The 19869-nt window shown below is 37.4% G+C and overlaps 3 protein-coding genes across 3 annotated transcripts; 2 read left to right on the forward strand and 1 right to left on the reverse strand.

Moving 5' to 3' along the window:
• Positions 1 to 1576: 1576 nt before the first annotated feature.
• LOC119983391 lies at positions 1577 to 2227 on the reverse strand. The gene has a single exon (XM_038827077.1). It carries the CDS (start codon positions 2225 to 2227, stop codon positions 1577 to 1579), a length of 651 nt encoding a protein of 216 aa, XP_038683005.1.
• Positions 2228 to 11140: 8913 nt separating this feature from the next.
• On the forward strand, positions 11141 to 12099 carry LOC119984375 (late embryogenesis abundant protein At1g64065). Its single transcript, XM_038828286.1, has one exon. It carries the CDS (start codon positions 11211 to 11213, stop codon positions 11871 to 11873), a length of 663 nt encoding a protein of 220 aa, XP_038684214.1. The 5' UTR covers positions 11141 to 11210; the 3' UTR covers positions 11874 to 12099.
• A 3264-nt stretch (positions 12100 to 15363) lies between these two features.
• On the forward strand, positions 15364 to 16200 carry LOC119984506 (RING-H2 finger protein ATL67-like). Its single transcript, XM_038828492.1, has one exon. It carries the CDS (start codon positions 15487 to 15489, stop codon positions 16084 to 16086), a length of 600 nt encoding a protein of 199 aa, XP_038684420.1. The 5' UTR covers positions 15364 to 15486; the 3' UTR covers positions 16087 to 16200.
• Positions 16201 to 19869: the final 3669 nt, after the last annotated feature.

Consider the following 19869-nt stretch of genomic DNA (forward strand, 5'->3'; position numbering starts at 1 on the left):
TGATGAAATGTCTTGAAGGCTCATGCATCTTAAAATAGTTCATGGGGAATTTGTGGGTGAGGTTGAATTGGATGAATCGTTGCTGGGTTCATGATTGTGTAAACATGGGAGAACTTGGGTCGAAGGCTCCTGCTGCACCTTGAACTCCAGATTTTTTTTTTTTTTGAGAAATTGAACTTCAGATATTAGAATATTCTAACGATACATAAATTGATCTCAATTCCACAACTTATACTAGATAACTATTACCAAAACAAATGGATGCATATTGTTGCAATAACATAAATGGTTTAACATCACTCTTTTTTTTTTAAATGATGTGCTTTTGCCAATACGTTGTTTGTTGTATGTAATTTTAATAAAGTTTTGTTTTATTTTTATTTTTATTTTTAACAATTGATCATATTGGTTGAACAACAATGCTGCCGACCCTCGATTTATGTCTGTTGTAAATCCACACCCTTATACACACCAACAATATTGTCCGCTTTGGGTTGTCCGGTTCCTGTGGATACATCGGGCCCGCACGACTTTGTTTCTCCTTAGGTCCAAGCAAATGGGCTAGGCCCAACTCACATGAGCCTAGGAAAAGGCCTTGTTCATGTCTTAGGGTGGGCTTTTAGCCTTATAAAGAAGACTTTAAGTCCCACATCTTTCGATGTGGGACAACACTCCCCCGCACTTGTGGGCTGGGTTATGCCAGACCCAACAAGTGGAGTAGAGGTCATGTCCAACTGGACCAAATTACTCCGATACCATTTTGTAAATCCACACCCTTATACACACCAACAATATTGTCCGCTTTGGGTTGTCCGGTTTATGTGGATACATCGGGCTCGCACGGCTTTGTTTCTCCTTAGGCCCAAGCAAGTGGGCTAGGCCCAACTCACATGAGCCTAGGAAAAGGCCTTGATCCGCTCTAGGTTTGTCCGGCCTCCTATTTTACCTTTAATCATGTGGCATGTGTGAGAGTCATTGATTATAAATAAGCATCTAAAGTTCACTTAATATTCAACACTCCATATGAATTAGGGGTAAAATGGAGGTTATAAATTGGGGGTCTCGAGCATTTTTATTAGTCGAAATTTATAAATATGTAGTGATGTTTGATTGATAATGCTTATACTCTCTATGTAATTTATCATAAAGTGAAAAAGTTAGCCCATAAAGATGATTACGAGACACCAACAACATATAAGCTAGCATAATTAACAACATATGTGACAATATATTTAGTCGCATATAAGTGCTGAAAAATAAGTTAGATTAAATAGACTAGGGGCTATCCTAGGCTTTAGCCCCCTAGATTTTTTTTAAAAAATGATATATACGCTTAGTTTTTTTTTTTTTTTTGATAAACTTACTGATTTTATTGAGAGAAAGGAGACAAATACAAGATACAGAAGGAAGGATCACAACCCAACCACGGACACTTAGAAAGGAAAAAAGAAAGACAAAGCAACAAAATTAGGGGCAAAAATGCAGCAAGACTCTGCAAAACCCCACAACCAACAAAACTAGCTAACCAGTGTCTCCTAACCAAGCCACAAACATATCCTTTCTTTAAGCCCCCTGCTTAGCCAAAGTGTCTGCCATCGAATTTGACTCTCTCCATACGTGATTGAAGGAAATCTGACAGAGATAGCAGCCATGTGACACTGTTGAGAGAGTCTGATTCAACCACAATTTTCCCCTTATCCTTAACCTCGTACTCTACTGACAGCTCCAAGGCAAATCTTATTGCCTTTATCTCTGTTGAATTTGAATCCAATTTGCCCACAGGTCCTGAGAAGATGCAAAGAAAATTTTCACTTTCATCTCTCAAAACTCCACCCATTCCAGAGCAATTTTCCTGGGAAGAACCATTAGTATTCCATTTCAAGGATCCTAGAGGTGGGGCAATCCAATCAGAGATATGTCTTGTCGATTTCTTGAGATTTTCTCTAAATTTAACACCATCTGAGGAATGCATTATCTTAGGGCCAGTGTAAGGAAGGTCGTTATTCACAGCTTTTAACCACATACCAAATCTGATGTATATCAAATATAAGACATTTTCCCAATCCACTTGCTTATCTTCAAAAATAGCTTTGTTCCTCTCAGTCCAAATTGTCCAAATCATTGCTGAGAACATCATAGTCCAGACTTGCATCTGCTTCTTACCAATTGCAAAGATATGCCATTGATCAAAAACTTTCCCGATTGTGTTATCACAACACCAATCCATCCCCCACCAGTTTAGAATTTTGTATTAAATCATTCTAGGGCCTTCATAGAGGAGAAGGAGGTGATCCATGGTCTCCACTTGTTGATTGCCAAAAGGACAATTGGAGTCACTCGGTGGAATGATCCTAAGACTACAAAGTCTACCCCTTGTGTTAATTTTCCCAAGAATAGCAAGCCAAGTGAAAATTTTCACTTTGGGAGGGGACCATCCTTTACATACTTTTGCAGTTGCCATAGTTATAGGGGAGAGGTCATGAATTTTAGAAAAATAGGTAAGTGATTTTACTGTATAATTTCCTTCGATTGTATGCCTCCAAATAATTCTATCTCTCTTTCCTGTGGAGATGATCGTGCCCCCGATGACATCTAAAAACTCATTTTCAAGTGGTTCTTCCCATTGAAATAAGTCCCTCCTCCACGGTATAAGCCACATCCATTTCAAACCATCCCAGAACCCAAAACTCTCCAAAGAAAGATCAGTAAGGGAAGAGATGTTGTACAATCTAGGGAATCTATCCTTGAGAGAAGAATTACCTATCCATAAGTCTTCCCAAAATCTTATCAATTTGTCATCACCCATTGAGAAAGCCAGCCCCTTCTTTATCGCCTTTTCCACGCTGCCTACATTCGGATCCAGCAAGCCTTGGATATTCTTCCACAGAGGAGACATCTTGGACAAGTTAAAGGGGGTTTAGATAACATTTGGCAGATTATATTTTCCTTGTATCAGCTCCTTCCACATTGTACTAGAGGTCTCCTGATTCTTATTGTATCTCCAAATCCATTTAAAAAGCAACGCTTTGTTTTTAACACTTATTGACCCTATTCCAGTGCCTCCATTAGCTTTAGATTTGATCACTTGCTCCCAATTTATACTATGAATTTTCCTATGATCTGCTGAGCCCCCCCACAGAAAATTACGTTGCAGCCTTTCAATTTGCTGAGCCACTCCCTTTGGGATTTTGAATAAAGAGAGGAAGTAAACTGGGAGATTCGAAAGCACGGCCTTTATAAGGCAAAGTCTTCCTCCAATAAACAAATGCTTGGATTTCCACTGAGATAATCTGGATTCCACTTTCGAGACCACTAGGTTCCACGAAGTTGAGTGTTTCATTTTACCACCAAGTGGGAGCCCCAAGTAGGATATAGGCAAAGCATCCATCTTACACTGCAAAAAATCAGCTGTCTTTTTAACTTCATTTGCATCAATGCCAATACCCACTAGGGAGGATTTTTGGTAGTTGACCTTTAGATCAGACATGAGCTCAAAACATCAAAAAATTCACTTCAGATTCAGAAGGTTGGATTTGCTTGCACAGTTGAAAATAATGGTGTCGTCAGCATATTGGAGATGTGTGATTGAGGTACTAGTAGCATTGAGTTTCAAGCTTTCTATTAGACCCAAATCCTTTGCCTTACTGATGAGCTGGTGAAGACCTTCAGCCCCCAAAATGAATAAGAATAGGGAGAGAGGGTCCCCCTGACGAATACCTCTTTGCAGATTTATCTCCTCTGTTGGTGAGCCATTAACAAGGATAGAAACTTTAGCTTTTTGCACACATTCACGCATCCAATTCCTCCACTTTAAACCATATCCTATGATGTCGATAACTTGATCAAGATAACCCCATTGGATGGAGTCAAAAGCTTTCTCAAAGTCTATTTTTAGAATATTTTTAGAATATAACCCCTCGATCTACTCTTCTTGATGGAATGAACTACTTCATTGGCTACAAGAACTGAGTCCATAATCTGTCTACCTCTGACAAAGCCAGATTGATGCTCACTTATAACTAAATTTAAGGAACCCCTCAACCTAATTGCAAGAATCTTCGCTATTGTCTTGTAGAGGTTGCTGATCAAACTAATCGACCTATAATCAGAGAGATTTTTTGAACCTACCACTTTCGGGACCAATGTGATGAAGGAGGAGCAAATTCCTATAGGAAGCGATTCTGATCTGTGAAATCTCTCCAACATTTTGATAACATCCGAAGCAATTTTTTCCCACATTTTCTTGAAGAATCCGAGGTTGAAATCGTCGAGACCTGGAGCCTTACTGCTTCCACAACTCCGAACATCTGTTTTGATCTCGGTATAAGTAAACGGCAACTCGAGAAGGTCAGCTTGAGATGTAGTTATTGACTTGAAAGGGAGACCTTGGAAGTCAATTTTTCGCCAATTCTGAGAGGAATACTGGAGCTGAAAATGACTAAGCATGGTGTTTTTAATCTGTTTGGGATCTTCGGTGCAACATAACCCTGTGTAGAGTCTAGCAATGCAATTGCGCCCTCTTCTAAGACTAGCCATTGAATGGAAAAACTTTGTATTCCTGTCTCCCTCTTTGATCTACTTGACCCTGGAGTTCTGTCTCCAATAACTCTCCTGTTTACTGCATAAAGACCAAAAATAAACATTAAGAGTTTTGAGTCTCTGAAGGTCGGAGTTGTCCAAGGGGCCAGCTTCTCTCATCTTTTCCAATTTATCTCTTTCCACCTCCACTTTCTTTATATCATCAAAGATGTTTCCAAAATCGTCTCTATTCCAATCCTTCAACTTGGATTTTAGAAGTTTTAGTTTAACAATAATTCCATAGCTACCTAACACCTCTTTGTCAAGGTCTTTCCAAAACTGACAGACAGTATGATGAAAATTGGGATGCTGCCAACAACAATCAAGGAATCTAAAAGGACGAGGACCCCAATTAAGATCTTGGAAGCTGATGAGAATAGGGCAATGATCGAGACACCCCTACAGAGACCATGAAGATAAATGTTAGGGAATTGGCACAACCATTCCGTGTCCACAAAAGCCCTATCAATTCTGCTCATGCTGATGGAGTTATACAAGTAAACCTCCTACCCAAGATAGGCAATTCCAACAAATTACACTGATCAACAAAATCATGAAGACTTCTCATCCCCTTGGTGACAGACAACCCACCCAATCTATCTCCAGACAAAAGAACTTCATTGAAATCTCCCCACACCAACCAAGGAATAGAGATGGTTAACTTTATAGAAGCAATTTGACTCCATTGCTGAAGCCTCAGATCCTCAGAGTTATGACCATAAATAGAGAAAATAGCACATCGAAAGTTGAGGCCAGTAATAGTACCCTCCAGAAGAATCCATCGCTCACCAATTGAGGCAGTAATTAAAGAAAAGAAAGTTGGGTCCTATATACAAATCAACCCCCAGAAAGACCTGAAGCATCACAACTTCTCCAGTCAAAATTGTCAGAGCCCCAAAGGCCGCGAATGATCCTATCATCAGCTCCTGAGATTTTAGTCTCCAAAAGGCTTATGAAGCCAATCCTTTTCTCTCTAATCCAACGAGAGACCACCCTTTTCTTAGCTGCACCACCAACCCCCCTAATATTCCAAGAAATAATACCAGACATTGGTAAAAATAAACCCCAACCACACCAGCAGCAAAAGAACAAAAAAAGTCAATTTGGAGTCGCCCAAGCTCCAACTTCCCTCTGTATCATCAGTTCAATTTTTTTTTGATCACCGCATCCTCTTCTTCACTGTTGAGTCCTATGCTTTTTCCTAACTCCCAGGTTTTATCTGCTTCCTTTTGAACATCTTCTTACGTCAAGTTAGGACAAGAATTCGCCTCACTGGGTTGTTCAGAATTATCCTCTTCATTAGTTGTTTGCAAGAGCTTGTTCATATTGGATATACCGTCATCAGAGATGGACTGGCCTACAATTAGGTCACTTTCTCCTTGGGTGATGCTAATAAGATTCCTGATCTTTCGTTTAGTGGGTTTCTGCATGTGCGCCATCATTAAATCGTACATCATAGTTGTGAATTGGCACTTGGATTTCTTACGAATTAATTTCCTTTTTGAGGACCTACAGTTCTTGGAAACACTCCCTTCTAATGCCATTTCCATGGAATAAACCTCTCGAAGAGATTCGTTATCGTCTTCCAAATCTATACCCAAAGTATTACAATTCTTCGTCGATTCCATAGAGTCACTCGCTTGTTGAGATTCCGCTCCCACAACTGTGCGCAGAATTAACTCTGATTTGTTCCCCTTTTTGTTCCTTCTATCTCGCTTCTTCTTCTTCTTCTTCTTCTTTTTACCTTCAAAGGGAAGGGCTTGGTTGCTGTTAGAAGCAGGCAGAGTGGGATTGTCTTCTTTCAGACTTTTACCGATCAAATCAGGCTCATAACCATGGGAGCCCTCCTTATAGCTATCATTTGGCCTCTCATCTAGCATTATATTAGGCCCATTCCTCTCCGAATTGCTAGAGGTATGGACTTCTCCATCTTCTGGGCCTGTTCTTAACCCTGTTGTGATAACTTTGAGCCCAATAATATTGCTACTAGGGGCTTCGCAGTGTAAATTGTCTATCTTCTCCCTATCCCGAGTTTTCCTGTTTGGCGTTGTCAGACTCTTGATCTTGCGTCTGTGGCACATCTTCAGGACTGTCCCAATGAGAGGCTATGCCTCTGCCAGTTTGAGAAGAGTCGTTGTTTCTGACTATAACTCGATTTTTGAAATTCAAAATTTTGTCATCACGTGATGAGCTCCTGTCACCGTGGTCTCTCTTTGTCGATTTGGTATTACCGGAATTTTCACGTTTCGGGGAGAAAAGCATGATCGGACTTTCCATCTACAATCCTTTCAGCACATCAAATCTACTAGAATTGCACTCTTCAGAACTTTCCGCAGGGGAACCCCATCCTGCGTGCCTCCATTGGTCTTCTTCTTGGACACTCCCTGGCAACGATACTCCGTACGTTTTTCGTTTCCAAGGATCATCCAACCACTCCTCGGTGATCTTAACCCTGAAATTTTCCCCATTGACTTGGATCTGTATAAATTGATTTATATAATCAGTTCTTTCCTTGGCAATTAGAACTTTAGCAACATCAAGTCGTTGCTTCGTGGCAGTTGAATGATCAACAAAAACTGTATGCCCAACCGCATCACCAATCAAAGTGAATAACCCAACGTTCCAAGCATGCAACGGGATTCCGTCACACCTTAACCAGACGTACCTTTCCTTAGAGATGTCACTATGGTGCCAAAGCTTGACGCTTTCAAACCATTCTTCCATCCAATTGGGCTTGTTTTGCAAAGCTTCAAGCATTTGTTTTTGTTCGGGGAAACTTAGAAGAATCATCTTGCCCCCCATGGGGGCAACTTCACATCTTATTCTGTCATCTTCATCGCATCTAGCTCTCAGTTGTGGTAATGAAGAGCTCTGCCACAATATACCCACTACTGACCTCTCAACCCATTCTATCTCCTCTTTGACTGCATAATATTCTATTTGCATTTCATCAACGACAGCTTTTGGATAGAGACTTGAATCTTTATCACCTATCTTTTCATCGTTTTTGACATCAGCTTTGATAGTGACCTCTCCTTCTGAAGATAAATCCTTCCGGACGGCATCTGGGAAGCTCACGTTACTCCTCATTCCTCCAACTGTGTATATTTTTGTCTTTTCCATTGTTCTCATTGCTTGTCTGTTAGCTTGTAGGTTTGGCCTCCGTTGCACTTTATCATCATCTTGATTGAATCGCACCTTATTTGCCCTGAGTTTGTAACTACCTATCCAGACCCCTTTAAGATATTCCAAAATAACACTCTCATTCTCATTCCTACTGAAACTGACAAAGCCAAAACAAACTCCCTTTTTGTTTAGTTTTCTGGGCACATAAACCTCCTCCACCCTGCCATATCATAGGAAAGCCCTTTTCAATGCCGCCGCATCCCAGTCTGGAGGGAAGTTTTCAAAGTAGAATTTAAGAGCTGTGGCTTGGGTGCGTTGTTGGTTGGGATCATAGTGGTGGCTTAGGATATGAGGTTGTGGCTGAGGTTGGGGTTGGTGTTGTGCGGTTTGTCGGGTTATGTTTAGGCTAGTCGTTTGATGTTGTGGTCGGGGGACAAGTGAGATTGGGTTTTTGTTACGGTGGCTGTTTAGAGTAGATTGGTCAAGCTTTGGAAGGTATGTCTGAGTTGTTCTTCTGATGGGGTGTGAGGGTGCGCAGAGCTCCGGCCAGCTTCCATATGGTAGGGATGGGCACTAGTCTTCCTTGGTTGGAGGTGGTGGTGGCAGGCTAATTGATGGGTAGGATGGAAGGGGAAGGTTCTTTCTCTCTCTATTCATTCTCTCTCTGATACAATGATAGTTGAATCGTTGGTGTATAATACACAATTATACTTAGTTATATATATATATATATGAAAATTCTCAAGTGTGGGATCCCACACAACTTTATTTAAAGTGCGGGATTTATCTAACATCACTTCTTTGGTGTAAGTGTAGTCCCCAATACTTATTTATTCTATTATTGTTAATATTAAACAACAATACATAACAATACTTATTTTTTATTTTAAAAAATTTGATTGTATTTGAAATATGGCTTCTAGTTATACATTTACATATTATTTCATATTTTATATGGTCTTTAAATTAGTTTTCATCAATTTTAATATATATTTATGTTAACATTTTTTTTGGTTACTTTCGAGACCAAGCATCAAGATAAATGTTCATCGATAATATTATTTTAATGAGTTATATTATTGTAAATTGCTAAATTTTTCGTACATATCAAAATATTATTACTTTAATGTCAGTCCACCCCATTATCGATTCCTGGCTCCGCCCCTGAAACGTACCATCGGTAAAAAGAGTGATTCTTGTACATCTCATTATAAATTTAAGTATCTGTTTAATTTTTATTAAAGAAAAATCTTATATTTGAAAATAATCCCTTTCAATATATTATCAGGTTCTTGTATGAAAGGCCATATAATCCGGTTGACCTTATTAATACTAAACAACTAGTCTTCAAAAAATTAATTAGATCTGAACCTCCCAACTGCCTGTAACAACTGTGTCAAAGACTCTATTGAAAAAGATATTACAGTGTCTGTGTGTGTATATATATATCAAGAATCAAAGTACAGTGATTCAAAGCTTTGTCATTAGATTAGGGGCTGCCGGGTAAACAAAGTTGCTTGCAACCTCATTAAATAAATGGGTTTTGGGTTTATTTTTCTCCTTACGTGGACAGGGAAGCTTCCATAGTTATTCAAAGTCTTTTAACACTAATTATGACAACCCAATACTCATGGCATTATACCAAAGATGGTGATGCATATATATATATATGCACTTATTATTATATTAATCAAGAGTCACATCAAAGTCAACTTTTTTGTTTCAGACTTGCCATTGTTTATTAAGTTGGATTTTAGTTATACCATCATTTGTCCAAAATCTCAAATAATATCTTCACGATTAAGACTTGTGACAAAAAAAATTATGTGGCATGCCCTGAAATAGAATTTAAAATTTTATCAAACATAATTATCTTAAAAATTAAAATTTAAAAATTCGAATTTAAAAATGTTAGTGATGGAAATTTCATCGTTAATGCCGTGAAAAATTAGCGACGGACATTCTATTGCTAATTTGAACAATATTTTATTTTTTTTATCCATTATTTTGCGACGAAAGTTTTGTCACATATTGTCATCGCAAAATGGTTCCATCATTACAACAAATTTGTAATAAGTAATTTTGCGATGTAATTAATTGTATTGTAAATGTGATCTGCGAGGGAATTTTCGTTGTTTTCCGGGAACCTCGGATGGGTTTACAACTTTTCTACTTATTTGTGGGTCTGGCATACCTTCTTTTTTTTTTTGTCTATTTCTACTTATTTTGTTCAGGTTGGTATGTAGCACGATGTGTTTGACCAATTGTGTGCGTGAGATATACTTCAATATGTCAAATGAAAATTGGGCGGACCTCACACGAAAAATTTTAGGTCTCAACTAGTTTATGAGGATTGTTGGGTCTTCCATGTGGCCCGAGATTTATCAATCAGGTTGTCCAGTGAATAACTGGGTGGGTTCTACGTTATCGAGAAAAATGCAACGAAGAATTAAATGGAGTAAATTAATAGTTAGGCCTAATTTAGATTAAGAAATAACAAACATAAGGAAAATAATTATATTCGAAGTATCTATTTTTCATAAGATATTTACATATAAAATACTTTTCGTGAAAGTATGAGACAAAGTAAATCTCAGTCTTTGTTTTTTTTTTGAAAGAAAGGTCAAAGACCCTATTTGTATTAGAATAACCAATACACGTCCACAGCGCAAGTGGTGACTTCCTCCACCCGAAGGGTAGGCGAAACAACATAGATAAGGATAAAGACAAAACTAGAACACAAAACCAAAGGGAGAAAAACACAAACCAACACAAGAAAAGACTTCAAACTGCAGCCAATAGCCACAAAGCCCTCATACCGCACTAGAAAAGGAAGCAGCCAACCCTGCACTTTGATGCAACTCCCTAGCCACTATAGAATTCAGCTCCGAAGGGATTTCTTCAATCCACGATTGGAAATCTTTCCCAGCAGATGAGCTGCTTCCTTTTATTGTTTTAAACTCATTTTTTCTCAAAATCCTCTACAAATTATATATATATATATATATATATTATTTTTTTTTGGCTTTGATGGAAGCATCCGAGGGATAGAGTTGACTAAAAATGAATAATTCTATATTCTACTTGGAGGATTAACTATATTCAAATCTTGCAACTTACTTTAGAAAGAGGTGGCTATCATCTTAAATGACCAACGAAAGGACGTTCAATTGACGATCGATTGAGTTAGGTATATATGTGTCCAAGATTCAATTCAAACGAAAAACATGTTTCTCAATGGCATTTAAAAAAAAATCAAATCATCTTATATGGATTGAAAAACACTGAGGAAATGAAATCATTTCCATGATATGATTATACAAGAGAAAAAATGAGCCAAAGAGTCAAACTAAGCAGCTTGAACATTGGTTAGGACAAAAAAATCTAATCAAGGTGATGCAAACATTTTGAAGAAAAGCACACAACACAGCAACATCGTTCATTATAAAACTACATACGCCACTCACAAAACCTCTCCACAAATACTCCTCTAAACATCCATAAACATGTTATCACCGGAGCAGGTGAGGCCACTAGCTCCGGCAGCCGAACGCGTGAGCAGCGACGAAGACGAAGCGGCTCTGCTTTACCGGAAAATCCGCAGAAGAAGATGCCTCAAAATATGTGGTTGCATTACAGCACTAGTGCTTCTCACCATAATCACACTCATCCTAGTCCTGGTCTTCACCGTTTTCCGCGTCAAGGACCCCGTGATCAAGATGAACAACATCACCGTCACCCAACTCGAGCTAATCAACAACACGATTCCTCGACCGGGAGTCAACATGTCTCTGATTGCAGACGTATCCGTCAAGAATCCTAATTATGCTTCCTTCAAGTTTAAGAACACCACCACAACGCTTTATTATCACGGTTTGGTGATCGGAGAGGCCCGAGGCCCACCGGGCCAGAGCAAGGCCAGACGGACGGCCAGGATGAATATTACTGTGGATATTATTACGGATCGGCTCTTGTCGGCCCCGAATTTGACACAGGAAATAAGTTCCGGGCTCCTGGATTTGAATGCTTATTCGAGGCTACCGGGGAGGGTTAAGATATTAGTGATTATTAATCGGCATATTACGGTGAAGATGAATTGTACGCTGTCGTTTAACTTGACTAGCCAAGATATCTCGGACCAGAAATGCAAGCAGAGCGTTGATCTTTAGGAGATAGATATTCATACTGGTATGGTTTTTTAGTATTGTAGGACACCAGTGTTTTCTTCTTTATGTGTAAAATAGGTATATGAATCAATTTCTCCCTTTTTTTAAAAAATTTTTTATGTGAGATTGTATGAGTTTTTTCGTTTTTCTTTTTTGTAAAATATAACATGGATATTAATTTTTGGAATAAATTGACAGTCCAATAGAAAACTCCTTATTAGTGGGAATAGATTACATTGTTGAAAATCTCAAACCCCACTCACATGTCATCATAGATATTGTCTAGTTTGGGTTATCCGCTTCTCTTAGATATATCAGGAATGCACGGTTTTGTTTCTCTTATGCCTAACAAATAGGATAAGCTCAACTTACTTTAGTCTGGGAAAATACCTTTTATGTATGATAAGGACTTGGACAAGCTTATACATCACCCAACCGATGTGGTACTCTAACATATATAGTAGTATTATTAATTTATTATTGTACGATTTTAATTTCCATGGACATTGAAGAAGTGCCAACCCCACTTACATACAAAAATACAAATTCATTGAATGTAAACCAAAAATTGGTAGAAAGTGGAAAAAAAGTATTGCCGTTTGACTAACTAAGATTTTAGTGCTCAAGTCGATATTGCTCAAGTCTACGACTGACTACAAATTATTTAAATACAATGGAAGCCTCTCTTACAAATTAGTTAAATTCAACGCGTTGTTTTGGTTGGGTTTGTTTTCATTAACTCTCTCGTGAGTCGTGACTTCCTCATGTACAAAATAAAAAATAAATACCAATGGTACAATGGTTATTGGGCTATCAAATTTTGTTGAGAATTGTGATTTATGGCATTTAATGGAGAATGGATGTATCTCTCTCATAATGGTACAAATTTGTTGTCTTTGTTTTTGTGTATATATTGTTGTGGGGCCAAGTGAGACGGAGAGATTTGTTGTTGATTGTAGTGTAAGTGGGGCTCAATCAAGACAAATGAGGCCAACATGTACGTCAACCAACGTCTCATCCTCTTTTCATGTCATAACAAAAGTAGACCATCAAAATCTCATTGTGTTGTCTCCACTCATTCATCCATGCCCCATCAAACATACTTTTTGAACATACATGCCCCCTCAAATACTACCATAGCATTGTGTTTAAAAACTGGATTGAATCGGCTTCTTAAATCAGTTGAATTGTATATTGATCGATCCACCAATACGATTACACTTAAATATTGAGTTTGTCCTTGGTCAAAACCTCGATCAATACTAATCAAAAAATTGAATTAAATTGGCTAATTAAATCAATTGAACCATATATTGAACAGTCCACCAAAGCAATATGATTTTTGTTACGCTTATCCTCAAATATATATATATACATATATATAATATCTTTGTGCCCCTTACCGGTATATCATATATCATTCGCCTGACCAGCATGATTCTGATATTGATATTTAAAACATTGCTTGTACATTAGTCCATTATAAGTCATCACCTATTTTGACTGAAACCTAAAAGCTTGGGGCCTAAATCCATCCCTCTCAAAACAAAAAAAAGAAGTCCAAGTCCATAAAAAACATATTTAATGAATTTTTTTATACTCAACACGACAAAATATATATAATCAAACAAAGAAAAAAAGTACAATAAGATTTTTTGATGATGGCCTAAGGTGAGAACATACATAAAGTAAGCAGAAGATAAAGTCAAGGAGCTAAAATATAGCGTGGATAAAAAACAACAAATAAAGATGACCGACATGTACTCCTTATTGAATGAGTATTTATTGACAAATAAATAAATAAATCAATAATACATGAACTAGCAACACAACGTGTGAGTATGTAAGAAGTATATATCTTACTCATGGATTGTCATCATTCAAATTGTCTGGAAACACCACATCAACATATAAATGGAGTATCAGTATGTGGTGTTTCGGAACTGAATATTTCTTCATAATCTCATGCATTGGAAGCATTTGTTAGATCCAGGATCTAAATTCATTGGTGCCACAACTAAGCAGTGGAATCTGAAGGCATTTTTTGAGATTATTTACATGACACAAAGATAGTTTCAAATAATAAAATATTATATATTTATTTATCACAATTTTTTCTACGAGTTTTCATATTTTGAAAGTGTTCTATTACAAAATTATCAGTAATAATTTCAAAAAAATTGTTTTCTATGAAACATACAAGAAAATCATTTAAAATTTGGTCACTCATCCGATTGTGCAAAATCAATGATAACTTCAAAAGTCGATACATCAAAGAAAAAGAAAGATACTTCTTTGTTTGCACTGACAATTTATAAAGATTGTCAAGTCCCTTCAACTAACTAAATCAGTCAATTATTTGTACATATGCGATGTGTTTCTCTAGTTAATACTCAACAACCAGGCATTCAATGGCTTGAGATTTTTTTCAATGAATCCAAAGCGTAACATGAAATAACTTCAAGAACTTCAATAACATAAGAGAACAAAGAAACCAAGTTCAAAAGCGATTTATAATGAGACTCCCCAACTTGTCTCCCTGACCCTCTTAAGAGTTAACTATTGATTTAATTAATTCCTTCCCAGTCGGAATCTCACCATTCTAATTCGCTGTGTAATTTTTTCTGCTTGCTTTTTTCAAATCATGTTTCTACGCTTACAAGAGGGTCCCACAACATTCATCAAAGTAGACATCATCTTGGAAAGATCTACAATATCAACATACTTTTTAGCAATAACAATAAGAGCTAGTTATGTTCAAACACATGAACATAATTATCTGACTCATTTTCATTCGCAATCAAACTTCTTTAGTGATATTTTACATTATTTTATATGTAAAACTATGAGCAATATCTTTTTTGAATGCCCGTAGCAACCATTTGATGATCTCATGAAGCATTTTGTAGTATAACCTTATGTACATATTCATTTTGATCAATTTGTGCTCAACCATTTCACGAAAATTTCCTCTATTTGTAGACTCTTTAAGATCATTATGGCCACGGAAGGGTAACCCTTGGTGTAACAAAAATATATAAGATCAACTGGAACATTTAAACGAATTCGATATTGATTTCTCACCCTTTCCGACTATTTGTGAAGAGTAACCACAATGAATTGCTCGTCTCATTAAATCATCATATTTTTTTAATGATAGATTGTGAGCACTATTAACCCCACCAAACATGGGAAGCTATCTTATCTTGATTTTTTTGCCCTTTTCTATCTTTGGCTACTTTGGGGATTGTCAAAATCGTTGATGATGACCATGTATGGGTCATGTGATCTGGTTGATAAAAAACAGGTTTGGAAAAAGACTGCATCTATCAATTGGGTCAGGTTTGAAAATTAAGTTGATATTCTTTTTTGGATTGGGCTTGGGTTAAGTACATTAGGCCGAATTTGGCCCGACCCGTTTAGCTTGACCTTTAGAAGGGCTCGGCCCAGTCGAATTTTCCTAATAAAATGGTTAAGAGGATTAGGGGAAGGTATTAAATGCTCTCCTCTGTTTCCCAACCCAGTATTAAATGCCACCCACCTTTCTCCCAAAAAATCTTCCCTAATCCCCTTTCCCACTCCCCTCAATATCAAATGGACTCTTTCACTCCCCCAAATGAGCGCCCCCATAACGTCCACTGCCGCCTCCGCCTCCGCCTCCGCTTCCACTCCCACCAACTACCTCTCCAACATCGGCCTCGGCTACTCAATCGCAATCGCACTCGGCTTTCTCGTCCTCCTATCCACCATCCTCCTCGCCTCCTACATTTGTTGTCGACGCCGCTCTCGTGATCCAAACAATTTCGTCCAGGACCAAAACTCCTCCGCTGCGGATGGAATCATTCTCCCTCGCATCATATTTGTGGCGGAAGACGATGGGCATCACGACGAAGAAAGCGCCGCTGTGGGGCTCGATCAGGCCGTGATTAATTCTTACCCGAAATTCCAGTTCTCGAAGGAGGCTGCGGCGGGCGTGAAGAACAGTGGTGACGGCAATTTGTGCTCGATTTGCTTGTGTGAGTATAGGGACTTGGAAATGCTGAGGATGATGCCTGAGTGTAGACACTATTTTCATCTCTGTTGCATTGATGCTTGGTTGAAACTTAATGGTTCTTGCCCTGTTTGCCGGAACTCTCCCCTGCCTACGCCGCTTTCGACACCCTTATCAGAGGTCGTGCCACTGTCACAGTACGCAGCAGATCGAAGGAGAAGGTGATGTGAAGGGGTGGAATTGTATAAATTTTTATTTTTTCGAGGTAGGTAGGGATTGGATTTGCTGGGTTTTGTTTGTTTGCTTGATTGCTTGAGTAGAAAATGGAGTTTTCTTGGATACTAACTACTTCTTCCATCTATCTGTGTTGGGTTCGCAAGGAATGGAAATGCAAATGTACAATTAATTCTTGATATGAACTTTTGAAGAAATAGTTTGGTGTTCAATCTTGATGCCAATGAAATAGTGTTTAGCAAACCAGATCTGAATCAAAAGTCCAAGGCAACCACTGATTTAATCATTAAGGTTAGCTTCTGTTCTGCCATTTCAATTTTAATATGCAGATAGTGCGCCCTGTCCTGTGCCACTTTGGGAGGGAGAAAATGATTTTTTAGCAGATGTGATGTGCTTGCGTTGTGCACCATCTGATCAATCATTTTGTTAAGCAATCTGAAGTGAATACCAGGAACTGGGACAGAAAAGATATGAGTGCAAACTCGACAAGGAATTAAAAGAGACCATGACCACTTGATAGGTTTAGGGAATCAGAGTAGGCAACCAGCACATAACATGCGTCTTCCATTCTAAAGAGCCTCGGTTACGTACCAACCCAAAACTAGTTTACGTCATGCCATCCAAATTCCATCAATCAAACTCAACGGAATTCCAGGATACTATTACTACTACCCACGAAAGTTACCTTAAAAAAAGGGAAAAATAACTCAGTAGAATTTGATATAGCAAGTTTGCAGTAAAATACATTTTTGGCCATTTACAGATGATCCTATTATAACTCAGTCCCCCAAATTCTGTTAGTTTCACTTTGGCCACTCATGTTACACTAGTGTTCTATGGGTAGAATTTTTGTGAAACTAGTCAATCAAATTGCTGACGTGTCAAGTTGACCAAACAGTTTCTGTTAAAAAAATGACATAGCAAACGATTCGTTGAGGTGTCACCGTTAGTTGTACATACTAGTTGTCAAGTGTGTCAGCACACACATCTTATTGGGCAAGGTTGGGTTTTGATGGTGAAGGTCGGGGAAGCTTTTTGGTGAAGGGAGCATTTCGAAAGGACTCTAAAATTGTTGCATAATTGTTTAGGAGTTTGTGTCAAAAAATTGTTGTTTGTTTGCCACAAACAATAATATATGCTCAAAACTAACTTATATGCTAGCAAATAATAATGTTTATCAAACACGGTCTGAGCATTTCTTATGGAACCAATAATAAAATAATATCGGTGATATGCACTAAGATATCCATATGAGATTACTTAAACATGTGTATTTTTTTCCCCGTTTTAGAGAAAATAACTATCATATTAATAGTCTAATTGATAATTTGATGCATTAGATAGAAATTTTATAAAATTGGAAACAATGATATTTTGTTTATATTTTAGAGAATGTATTGGGAGAAATTGGTGCATATTTTAAGTTGGGACTCGGACTTTAAACATTCTGTTGCGACATGAGCTGATGGACATTGTCACCTCTCTGTCTCTACCTTGCTCTTGCTTCTTTTCAAATTGGGCCACACGTTCGCTAAAAAGTGCAGTTGACACAGCAACCAATAAACATTTTTGACGTGAAATACAAAAAAGAAGATAAAATCCTCTAAGATTCCATTCATCATGTTGTATGTTTAATTATTTCAAGACCACTTCTCATTTGACTTGGTCTAACTAAGCTTATCTCAAATACACAACATAAAAATTCTCGCAAGTGCACGATTAACTAAATATAATATATATAATGTAAGTACGAACTCGATTTCATATAGATAAATTCAACTGAATTATAATACTATACTTAATGAATGATATGAATAAAAAGTAGAAGAATAATAGGATAGATGATGTAAAGAACCAAACAAAGAAAGAAATAAAATCTTAGATTTTTGTTGAAGACTTTTGTTATCAATATGACAAAAGAGTTAGGACAATAATTTCATCTAACAATCACAATGTCTTAATTAACAAACATACAAGTAATAATTCCAATTCAATGTTTGATTCTTCCTTAATTACATTGGTTCATACATTCGTGATGCCAACAAATATCACTAAACGAGTTAATCCTGTTTGTTCGTAGTTGTTAACTCATAACCAATGACTCATTAAGATCAAAAGTACTATAGCAACCAATCAATCCTCTAAGCCGTGTTCTCAACTTTCGACAATTGATCTTCCTAATTTCGGTTACACTAAGACACGTGAATATGATGTGTTCCTTAGCCTTAACTAGATGAGTTTATATGCATAATTGAATGGTAGCCAATCAATCAAACATACAATAAACTTTAAGCATAGAAATTAGAAACAATAGTCATTGAACTAAAACATTGCATACTTATCAATTGAATCAACTTGTAATATTCATGCTAGGCTACATCACATCCTAGCAAAATATTTAGTTACAAACGATCATCCTCAAAGTAAAATAAAAATAAAAATAGAGAATACATAAGAGAGGGATTGAAGAAAAACCCCTTGTGGAGATGGAATTGAGTTTCTTGGAAGAGCTCTTGATCCCTAAATCACTATGCCCAAGCTTAGGGAGAGGGAAAGTTGCCGCCAAAATCCTAGAAAAAGAGTGTGTGATATAATTTTCATGTGCCCCTTTTATATCTTAGTGTTTGTTAAAACTAGGTTTCCTAATTCAGCAAGATTGCATTTGCAGCGTCAGGGACCACTGGAGCGACCATAATAGTTGTTTCTGCTTTAGATTTGCCTCTGATGTGTGTGGGAGCACCCTAGGGTGCTGGATCGGGGCCTTCATGCCAATCCTAATCCAGACTTCATCTTTTCTTCCGCTAGAGCGCCTGTGGGTGCTAATGCGACTTCTTTAAGTACAATGCATGTTGAATTAGGTCTCCTTTTGCACCACAATATTCTTGCATGAACTCTCCTACATTAGAATACAAGGAAATCACATATAATCAACTCAATTCCATCAAAGAAAAACAAGAACTTAAAGAGAATTATGCACAAAAGTGTGGTATAAAATATACGTATTAAATACCCGACACTTATATTTTTGTTCGTTAATCATATCATATTTTACATATTTATATACCTCATTTTACACTTATTCTTGTCTCTTACTTATTGGAATTAAATTGGACATTACATGAATAATTGCAGATTTTGATTGATTTAGAGGCAATTCAAGATAAAAGTGTTGAGAAAGGCCGAAACTAATGAATTTCTAAAAAAAGCTCAAGTTTACTGTTTGCTTTTTGACCAATCCAAGTCAAAGAAAGAAGCCAAAGTGGAGGTCTTGTATGGTTTGGAAATAAAAGGGCTGCTGATTGCATGTGAAGGAAATTAGGAAAAGAGAAGGCTAAAGGCACTTGAAGGAATATGCAATCAAAACGTCAAGCAAGGGAATAAAAGGAATAAATTTTGAAGGAAAAGAAGAAAAGCTTCACGTAAAAGTGTGACAAATTAAAGGGATGTGGGCCGCTGATGAAAGAAAAAATCAAAAGGAAACAAATCAAAATAAAATCACAGGTGAATTAAAAGTGGGAGACCAAGTGCACAAATAAGAATCAGAGAAGGAAGAGAAGGAATTGAATTTGAATTTGAATGCATAAGTTGAAGGAAGTCTTTGTGCATATAAAAGGGAGAGGCACAGCAAGGTTGAGGGGGGTTTGAGAACCGCAATTCTCTCTAGTTTTTCTTGTGTTCTAATTTAGTTTCATAGATTCTTATTATTTAGTTTTATCGTGTTCTTGTAGTATGAGAAACTAATCCTCTTGCTAGGGATCTAATGTAGCCTAGCCA

The sequence above is a fragment of the Tripterygium wilfordii genome, chromosome 18 (assembly GCF_013401445.1).
Source record: "Tripterygium wilfordii isolate XIE 37 chromosome 18, ASM1340144v1, whole genome shotgun sequence".
Classification (NCBI taxonomy): domain Eukaryota; kingdom Viridiplantae; phylum Streptophyta; class Magnoliopsida; order Celastrales; family Celastraceae; genus Tripterygium; species Tripterygium wilfordii.

What these genes read in the sequence shown, in the direction of transcription:
- LOC119983391 (XM_038827077.1), bottom strand. Translation starts at nt 2,227, where the DNA reads ATGGATTGGTGTTGTGATAACACAATCGGGAAAGTTTTTGATCAATGG.
- LOC119984375 (XM_038828286.1), top strand. Translation starts at nt 11,211, where the DNA reads ATGTTATCACCGGAGCAGGTGAGGCCACTAGCTCCGGCAGCCGAACGC.
- LOC119984506 (XM_038828492.1), top strand. Translation starts at nt 15,487, where the DNA reads ATGAGCGCCCCCATAACGTCCACTGCCGCCTCCGCCTCCGCCTCCGCT.